Source organism: Colobus angolensis, unplaced genomic scaffold, assembly GCF_000951035.1.
Source record: "Colobus angolensis palliatus isolate OR3802 unplaced genomic scaffold, Cang.pa_1.0 Scaffold135, whole genome shotgun sequence".
NCBI lineage: Eukaryota > Metazoa > Chordata > Mammalia > Primates > Cercopithecidae > Colobus > Colobus angolensis.
The window spans coordinates 1,921,632-1,931,487 of record NW_012114433.1 but is presented as its reverse complement, the minus strand read 5'-3'; the positions used below and the strand labels follow the sequence as shown (position 1 = coordinate 1,931,487).

The following is a 9,856-nucleotide window of genomic DNA, read 5'->3' as shown; positions in this document are numbered from 1 at the left end:
CCCTCCCTGCTCTTGTCCCCTCCCTGCTGCTGTCCCCTCCCTGCTCCCGGCTCCTCCCCTGCCCTCTAAATGATGTAGCTAGGGGGGTGGGGGTGGCTGGGATTCCAGTCCCCGTGCCACGGTGGTGGAGCCATCTTCTCTGACGGATTGTCCCAGCAGCTGGAATGTCACTGCAGCCCGCAGAGCCCAGCCCAGGGATGGCTCTGTGTCTGCAGGTGCCGTGCTGCAGGGCACACCTATGCGTCAAGGCCCCGGGGATGCTAACACTGAGGGCACTGGGCAGTGACCCGGGGACAGGGACAGGTGGTCCTGGGATCAGGCTTCAGCTGCACGTCCTGCCGGCCCCTGTCTGACCAGGGCTGTGTCCCGGCTGGAACTCTGGAGCCCAGCATCCGCCTCCATCTTTGTTGGTGTGTGCAGGCCTGAGCTCTGCCACTGTGGAATCCTCACTGGGGTGGCCAGCCTCCTCCTCACTGGCGTGGCCAGCCACCTGCCTCCTGGCCTGCCTGGCTCCCTGGGGTTCTGTGTGTTGGAGGCATCAGCAGGGAAGGGGATAGAAAGGAGGTGTCCAGGCCCCTACTGGCCCCTCGGGGCTAACCAGCTCCCTCCAAGGGTGGGCTCCGAATGGGCCTGGGCTCTGCCTGTGGTTGGGGCCTCAGAAGGGGACCGACCCCCGATTTCCCTCCAGACAGCAAAGCAGCCCAGGCTGTTCCAGGCTCTGCTTCTCCTCCCTGGGGGCCAGGGTCAGGCATCACCTTCCCACTTGCCCCCACCTGAGGCCATGGTACGGGTGCCGCAGTGAGCCTCTCGGCCCTTCCCCAGCCACACCTGGCAGCCGGGGGCTTGCAGACCACGTGGCTTTACCTGATGTTACAGTGGGAGCTAAAAGCTGTCTCTCTAGGTTTCAGTTGCTCGCTTTGACTGTTTCACGGAAGATAGTCTGAAAGTTGTTCACAGTTACCTTGTGTGGCCGCTCTGTGAGGAGGGACGTTGTCTGTCAAAGCAGCCAAAGCAAACGTGCCCTGGCCGCCTCTGTCTACACTGGAACACGCCCAGCCATGTGGGAAACCCTGGGCAACACACAGTCGGCAGATCCTCCAGGGTGCCTTGTCTGTCTCTTTTACACCTGTCTTTGGTCCTTTATATAGGACTTGTGTGGTGCGTATGGTCTCTTTTAGAATAAGAGAATGTTAAATTACAGCTTAAACGTGCCTTAAATTATAGCTTAGTTCATTCATATGTGATGCGAAAAAAATGCTCAAATTTAGAAGAGAGTGAACTAGAAAACGTCTTGTGGTGAGGTGGTGGGGAAGGCTGGGGACTCTGTGGTGAGGTTGTGGGGAAGGCTGGGGACTGTGGTGAGGTTGTGGGGAAGGCTGGGGGCTGTGGTGAGGTTGTGGGGAAGGCTGGGGACTGTGCTGAGGTTGTGGGGAAGGCTGGGGACTGTGGTGACGTTGTGGGGAGGGTTGGGGACTCTATGGTACTCTGATGGGGAAGGTTGGGTACACCATGATGAGGAAGAATAGGGATGCTGTGGTGAAGTTTCTGGACTCACCCTTGAACTACACATGCATAGATCTGGCCCTAAACTACATCCCAACAGCTTTGAGAACTCAGTGTCATTGTGGACAGTCGACCTCTCAAGTCCCAGTCTTGTCTCTGAGTGTTGCACATGAAGGACAGATCCAAAGAGCAAAAGGAAGGTTTTGAAGTGGAATTAAATTGAACTGTAGTCCACCAAAAACAAGTCAGACCTCGCACCCTGAATCTAACCACGTGAAGTACTTGGTAGCAGGAAAAGCAACACTGTTGATGGGACCATGGAAGACTCATAATCTCACTGCATAATGTTCAGAATGTCCAAGATAAAAACCAAAGTTATGTTTGAAGAGTCAGAGTTTCTCAGCTCTCGATGGAAATGACAGTCAGTAAAAACCAGCTCAGGCCGACAGTCACTGTTGTAACTGCTCTAACGGAAAAGAGCAAACGTTCTTGGAACGCGGGGGAAGACCGAACATCTCCGCAGAGAAATAGAGGTTTAAAGAAAACCAAATAGATAATTTTAAATTGAAAAATACAGTAATCTAAATAATGTATTTTATGGCACAACTGTAGAATGCAGATGAGAGGAAATAGTGAACTTGAAGACAGATCAATAAAAAATGTCCATTCTGAACAGGAAGCAATTGAAAAACAGTAACAAGGCTGGGCGCGGTGGCTCAAGCCTGTAATCCCAGCACTTTGGGAGGCCGAGACGGGCGGATCACGAGGTCAGGAGATCGAAACCATACTGGCTAACACGGTGAAACCCCGTCTCTACTAAAAATACAAAAAAATTAGCCGGGCGAGGTGGCGGGCGCCTGTAGTCCCAGCTACTCGGGAGGCTGAGGCAGGAGAATGGCATGAACCCGGGAGGTGGAGCTTGCAGTGAGCTGAGATCCGGCCACTGCACTCCAGCCTGGGGGCACAGCGAGACTCTGTCTCAAAAAAAAAAAAAAAAAGAAAAACAATAACAAAAACATGAATAGAGTTGGGGCAAATTCCAAAAGGTCTAATATTCTGTCATCTGAGCCTGGAAGAGAGGAGAAAGAGTGTGGCACAGAGGAAAAATCACTGAAGAAATAAGGGCTGAAAACACCCAAAATCTGGTGAAAGACAAACATAGATGTGAGAAGTTCAGTGAATCCCAGACATATCACATCACAATCAAAGTGGTAAGAATCAAAGTCAAATAATAAAATCTCAAAAGCAGTCAGAGGAAAAGGATCCAAATTACTATGAGTTTCTCACCAGAAATGAGGGAGGTCAGAAGGAAGTGGCTCGTTTTTCAGATGCTGCAAGAAAAGAACATTTGACCCAGAATTGTATATTCAGCAAAAAAAAAAAAAAAAAAATCCTTTAGGAATCAAGGCGAAATAAAGACCTTCTCAAATGAAAGGAAGTGAAGCGAAGTCATGGCAGCCATGCTACTCGACAGGAAATACTAAAGCCAGTTCTTCTGCTGGAAGGGAAGTGGACCAAAGAGCAACTTGGGACCCCAGGAATGAGGAAAAACCAACAGAAATGGCCAATATCTGGGTAAATATATATATTTTTCTTAAGTTATTTAAAATATGTGTGAAAGTTAGCAAAAAATATAACATTGGTGGGGTTTTTAGAGAATGTAGAGCTATACGTGACAACTACAGTGTAAAAGAGGGAGACTGTAGTGAACTTGGTGGGAAGACTTCTGCGTTCCACTTAAAGTACAAAAATATTGATCTTAAGGAGACTCGGACAAGTTACATATATTATAGTCCCTACAATAGGATTTTTCAACTGCAGCACTGTTGACACTTTGAACTGGAGAATCCCTTATTGTGGGGGACTATCCTGGTATGACAGGATGTTTAACAGCATCTATGGCCTCTACACACTAGATACCAGCCGTGTTCCTCCAGCTGTGACAACTAAAAATGTCTCCAGAAATTGCCAGATGTTTCCTTGGGCAGGGGTGTGAGGATGGGGTCATAATCACTCCCACTTGGGAACCAATGCCCTAGAGCACTAGAAGAACGATCCAGGCTGGGCACGGTGGCTCACGCCCGTAATCCTAGCCCTTGGGGAGGCCAGGGCAGGTGGACTGGCTGAGCTCAGTTCGAGACCAGCCTGGGCAACACGGTGAAACCCATCTCTACTAAAATACAAACATTAGCCGGGCGTGGTGGTGGGTGCTTGGAGTCCCAGCTACTTGGGAGTCCCAAGTCCCAGCTACTTGGGAGACTGAGGCAGAAGAACTGCTTGAACCTGGGAGGCGGCGGTTGCAGTAAGCTGAGATCATGCCACTGCACTCCAGCCTGGGCAACAGAGCGAGACTCCATCTCAGAAAAAAAAAAAAAGAGAAAAAATATATATATATACACACAGACACACACACACACACACACACACACACACACACACACACACACACACACAAGATACAGTGAAAAATCAAATAGATAAATAAATTAAAATGGGATATTTTTAAAATTTCAAATAATCTAAAAGAAGGCAGGAATAAAACAGCAGGGACAAGCTGAGAACAAAAAAAATTAAAATGGTCGACCTAAATTCAAACATGTCAATAACATTCAATGTAAATGGCCTAACCATACCAATTAAAGGACAGCAGTGTTCAAATTTAAAAGGAAACCCAAGACTCAGCTACCTACTGTTTACAGCAAGCTCACTTTAAGTCTGATTACATCTATGGCTGATGCTGGGGTGCAGGGATATACCGAGCAGGAGGCCATGCAGTGAGATTAAAAATAAGAGGATGGAGAAAGATACACTATGCATATATGAATCAAAGAAAGCTTGGAGTCGCTGTATTAATACCAGGCAAAGTAAAGGACATTTGCCTTGAATAAAAAGGGACATTGCATCATGATAAACCGGTGAATTCACCAAGAAGATACAACAGTTCTGAGTGCATGTGCACGGAACCCCAGAGCCTGGAAGTCCGTAAGGCCAGAACTGATTACACTTAGGGACTCCAGCTGTCCTTAGTAACTGATAGAAAAAGCAGACAAAGTTAGCAAGGATGTAGAAAACATGGGCACCATCAACAACCAAGTGAATGTACGATTCTTTTCAGATCCCGTTAGGTATTCACCAAAACAGACCATATCCTGGGTCATGAGAATTTTTTAAAAGAACTGAAATTGTCCAGAGTATTTTCTACGAATATAGAATTAAGCTAGAAATTAATAGCAGAAACAGATCTTAGGTCTCCAAAGATTTAGAAGCTAAACAACACACCTTTAAACAATCTGTTAAAGATGTCTCAAAGCAAACTATGGAAAATATTTTGAACTGAAAAATACAACACCATATCAAAATTTGTGGGATGCAACCGAAGCAGTGCTTAGAGTTCAATTTGTAGTATTAAATACTGATTTTAGAAAAGGAAAGTTCTCAAATCGTCAATCTAAGCTTAAGAAACTAGAAAATGAAATGCAAAGTAAACCCAAGCAAGCAGAAGGAAGGAAATAATGGAGCTAACACCAAGCAACAAAAATGAAAACAAAACTGCAGCAAATATAAAAAACCAAACCTAAAGCTGGTTCTTGGGAACAAATCATTAACTGATAAACCGGTAGCCAGAATGACAAGAAAGCACAGATCCCCAGTATTTGGTAAGAAGAGGATATTCTGTAGACCCCACAGGCATCAAAAGAGTACAGTGAACAACCTCATGACCATACATTTGAAAATCTGGATAAAATGGAACAATTCCTTTAACCCAAGAAGAAATAACTTGAATATCTGTTAAATAATCCATATCTATGAAGGAAATTTTAGATGCATAATCTAAAATCTGAAAAGGCTCTTTTTCAAGGGAAGCCGGAAATTGTGTGTCTGTGTGTGTGTGGGTGTGTGTGTACACAGTTATCCACTGATTAAAAACAAAGTGTTGAAACTCAAGTGTGAGCCGATGCTGCACGCCAAATAAAGCCATGGGCTTTGTGTGGGAAGTAGCCCGTCCCTGAAGCAGGCATGGCCGCCTTTGTGGCTCTCAGGCCTTGAGTCTTGTTCGCAAGCACATCCTGGGAAATCTCAGCCGTGTGTGAAGGTCAGGCGAATGCTCTGTTTCCCATCCTGGTGTGGGGTCAACTGGAAGCTGTGTGGGGCGAAGGCGGCGTCACTGCGCGATTCCTGGGCGCCTGCTGTGTGCATGGGCAGCGTGGGAAAGGCGGGTGCCTTTGCAATGGGGCTGTGGTCCCAGGCCCGGAGCCCCACCCCAGGTCAGCTGTACCCTGCCCGCGCCTAAAGGAGGAAGGGGGATTCCAAAGCCTGGGCTGACTGCTGGGGTGTGTGAGAGGCCCAGGTGCCCACACCACCTTCCCCCAGTGCTACCCAGCCGCCACTCTGTCTTTTTGTCTGTGGAAAAGACTGGATTTTGTGGAGCTGGAGCTGCATCCAGGGGAAGACACATCCCAGAGAATAAAAACGGGGAGAAAATGCACCCTGTGGGTTGGGGGAAAGCCTTATAATTTAGCTAAACCAACCCAAGTGGAAACAGTCCCAAAACCTCCTGGTTTTTCCCAGTGGGTGTAATGATAAAGCCAGACTTATGCTCTGAGGCCAAAAAGATGCTCCAGAGCCGAGCACTGTGGGCTTAGGAGAGAAGGGGGTGCAGATGCCAGCTGTCTCCTGCGGGTTCCTAGCTCCAGCCCTGACCCACACACCTGGCCACGGCTGTGCCCGAAGACTCTCGCGCAGGGCGGCTGTGGCACCCAGGCCACTTCAGGGCAGGCGCCTACCCTGGCTTGTGAGCGGGATGGAGGCCCCAGGGTGGGGGATGGCTGTGTCTTTCTGTCCAGGCAGTGCTCCCCGCCCAGGCTCTGCCTCTGGCTTCAGGAGCTGTGGAAGGGTCAGTGACCACTGATTTAAACATTTCACGTGGGAAAGCGCAGCAGCACTCATGTTCACCGCTAGGAAAGCCAGGGCATGAACATGGCGGTGGGGGAAGTGTGTTTGGACTAGGATGGTGGGTGGCGGCTGCTCCCTGTTCAGGAAGGGAAGGTTTGAGCCAATCACCAGGGAGGGAGGCCTGGCGGGCAGAGACCCAGGAGCAGCTGCTCCGCTCTGCTGTGTGCCTGGAGGCCCTTATCTGCGTCCTCAGCACCCTCCCAGGCCTGCCCCTCCCGGAATCGCCACCACCCACCAGAGGCCCTGACCTCGAGTGCCCGCCCCTGCCGTCCCCTGTAGCCTCGGGCTGGTCTCACTGTCAGAAGCCCTGACCTCCTCAGCTGCCCACCCCTGCCGCCCACTGTAACCTCGGGCTGGTCTCGCTGTCAGAGGCCCCTCGGCTGCCCACCCCTGCCGCCTGCTGTAACCTGTGCTGCTCTCGCTGTCAGAGGCCCCTCGGCTGCCCACCCCTGCCACCTGCTGTAACCTGAGCTGGTCTCACTGTTCTTGGGCATGCAGTGCTTGAGTTGGAGCCCCCGGAGCCCCAGCCAGGCAGCAGCTCCTGAGGCCACAGAGAGGTCAAGGGCCGGGGTTGTGTGGGACAGGCAGGGTCAAGGTGTGTCCTTTGGCCCCCTGGGGTGTCCTGACTCCTTGGGGTAAGGCAGCGCTCCCCACCCAGGCAGGCCCCAACCTCCCAGGGTATCCTCTTGACCCCCTGGGGTGTTCTTGACCCCTGGGTCACCCCGTGGACTGCCTGCGTGTCCCCTCCACTCCCTGGGTGCCCCCTGAGCCCCAGACCTCCCCGCGGACTGAGCCCCAGGTCACCGTCCTCCCCACCGACCGCCTGCTTGTGTCTCCACAGCATCAAGATGGTGCTCATGTGGACCAGTGGCGACGCCTTCAAGACGGCCTACTTCCTGCTGAAGGGCGCACCTCTGCAGTTCTCCGTGTGCGGCCTGCTGCAGGTGCTGGTGGACCTGGCCATCCTGGGGCAGGCCTGCGCCTTTGCCCGCCACCCCCAGAAGCCGGCGCTGCACGCTGTGCACCCTGCTGGCACCAAGGCCCTCTGAGAGTGGGGAGGACAAGGGTGTGGGCCAGCCAGCCGCGGGCACTGGTGGGTGCTGTGGCCGCTGCAGGTGTGGGGAAGACGGGGTCCGGGTGTTGGGGTCTCCAGCCTCTGTGGGATCTCTCTGGGTGGGCGGCGGGGGTGGGACAGCCAGGGGGGATCTGAGCCCAAGGGTTTTGGACGCTTTTAGGGTGATATAGAAAGCAAGTGTCTTTCCCGTTTCCTCTTACGAAACACCGTCTGAGCCCGAGGTCCGCACGGGGCAGCGGAAGGCGGCCTGCAGGAACCTGCTCCAGGTTGACCCATGGGCCAGCAGCTGCAAACCTTGAAGCTGGGGTGACCTCAGGAGACCCTGCAAGTCCTGTGAGCGGAGCCATCGACCCCGCAAGACCCTGGCCAGACACCCTGCTTGGACTGGGCTGGTCTCTGCTGCCCAGGGGTCTGGCACCGGGGAGGGCCGGGGCTTTCTCTGCCTGGTACACGTGGAAAGGCGGCTGTGTGGACGCAGGGTCACCGTGCTCCTGGGTTTCTGGCAGTTGGTGTTTCCTGGGCCTTGAGAGCGGCTACCAGGCCCGAATGCCTCGTGGCTGTGCTGTGTCCAGCCCTAATGAGCATCACCAGGCGTAGCTCACGCTGCTCTTGTCAGAGCCTCTGGTCCTTGAGTCTTTGGGGACGTGGCAGATGCCAGCGACCATCAGACAACGTGGAGGCCCTCATGGGCGAAGGCTGCAGGGGCTGTGCCGAGGCTGTGCACAGGCAGCCTGCACGCCACCCTTGGGCTCCACTGGCAGAGATCCCCTTCCTTCTGGACACCGACTGCACCTCCGGATACAGCGTTGATGTCCATTTTCCAGGAGAGAGGCAGCCTCGGGTCCAGGGAGTGGAGGGGCTGCCCCTGCCACGCAGGTCCTGGCCGATGGCCCCTCACCCTGCCGCCCCGGGCTTTTGGCCTGAAGCAAATTCCTGAGTGGGAGTGCCGGGGCCTACCCCCTTGTGCTGGCTCCCACAGTTTCGCTACAGTGGGAGCTGCCAGTCTGACCCTTGTCACCCCACGCTCTGCCCCCACCCCGTTTTCAGTTTAGCACGAGGTCACACTGTGTCAGCAGCCCTGCACTGACCGCAGCTGGCCCCCAGTCCTCAGAGTTCTGGATGCTTCTGTGCGGCTCCAACAGGCATCGTCTTCCCTTCTGCAGGCGGAGGGGCCGCTTCCCGCAGGCATCTGAGCTCTACGCCGGGGGCCGTGGCTGTGGCCATGAGACGATGCTCCACGCTGCCGCCTCCTGAGTTTCCCTCGGAAACACTCTTGAATGTCTGAGTGAGGGTACTGTTTAGCTCTTTGGCCTGTGAGATGCTTTGAAAATTTTTATTTTTTTAACATGAAGCAAGATGTCTGTAGCGGTAATTGCCTCACATTAAAATGTCACCGATTGCAGGCGCGGTGACTGCTGAATGTATCCCATGTGGTGACTTGGAATCAATAAACCATTTGTGGATCCCGTGTGGTATGAATGGGCCCCGGGCAGAGGGAAGGATCTGGCTGTGGTCCTGGCCTCTGCCCAGACACACCCTTTAGCCTGGACCACCTTAGAAGGCTCCCGTGTGACCCGGGTTCCTCCAGGGCCCCCAAATGACAGCCCAGCCCCCTCAACCTGTCACTGCCCTTTGCCTGTGGGCCAGTGGCCCAGGGGTCCTTTCGGCTCCTCAGAGACGGGTTTGGCTGCCCTGGCCTCTGCGGTTCACACATCCCCCTTCTGCCTCCCACCACTAAAGGCTTAGCACAAGTGCCCGGCACCCCCATCCTGGTGACCCAGGGTAGCCTCTAGTGGGCCCTGGTCTTGGAGGGCTCCGGGGCTCCCTGGCCAGACAATGCAACCCAAAGTGGGAAGGGGCAGGTCCAAGACTCCCTATCCCCCGACATTCCCCACTTCTGACCTGGCCCTCCGAGGAAGAACAACTTGGGTTTATTTCTGGGGGTCTTCGTCGTGGTCAGCACCTCACCGCACAGGAGGAATCCTTCTGTCTTTGGGGGTCACCAGCAATGCTGGGACAAGCAGCAACTAGGGGGCACCGGCCTCAGCGTGTGGCCCCTCGGGCTGTCCTCTGCGTGGGCCTCTCAGACCAGTACCAAGCTCTGCTCATTCCTGAGCAAGACCCAAGGCTGTCACTGTGAGAGGGCAGCCCTCAGTGCAGAGCCAGACCCCAGGCCCACCCACGCTGTGTGCCTGGCATCCATGGACCCACCGTGTCATGGGCACCTGGGGCACCAGCTGACCTGGCTGTTGGGGGAGGCGGCTCTGAGCCCCAGGCGGTCCCGGTGGGCTGCTGCAGGCCTGCTATGGAGGACTGGGGCTTGCA

General features: G+C 53.6%; 1 protein-coding gene across 3 annotated transcripts in view; it reads left to right on the top strand.

Moving 5' to 3' along the window:
- The window catches only part of PQLC1 (PQ loop repeat containing 1), a 44,709-nt gene extending 37,150 nt beyond the window's left edge, over positions 1-7,559 (top strand). For all 3 annotated transcript variants that reach the window (XM_011934366.1, XM_011934365.1, XM_011934364.1), the window contains one exon: positions 7,298-7,559. In XM_011934366.1, coding sequence (XP_011789756.1) covers positions 7,298-7,359 — 62 coding nt within the window. In that variant the 3' untranslated portion in view covers positions 7,360-7,559. The remainder of the gene's footprint in view (positions 1-7,297) is intronic.
- Positions 7,560-9,856: the final 2,297 nt, after the last annotated feature.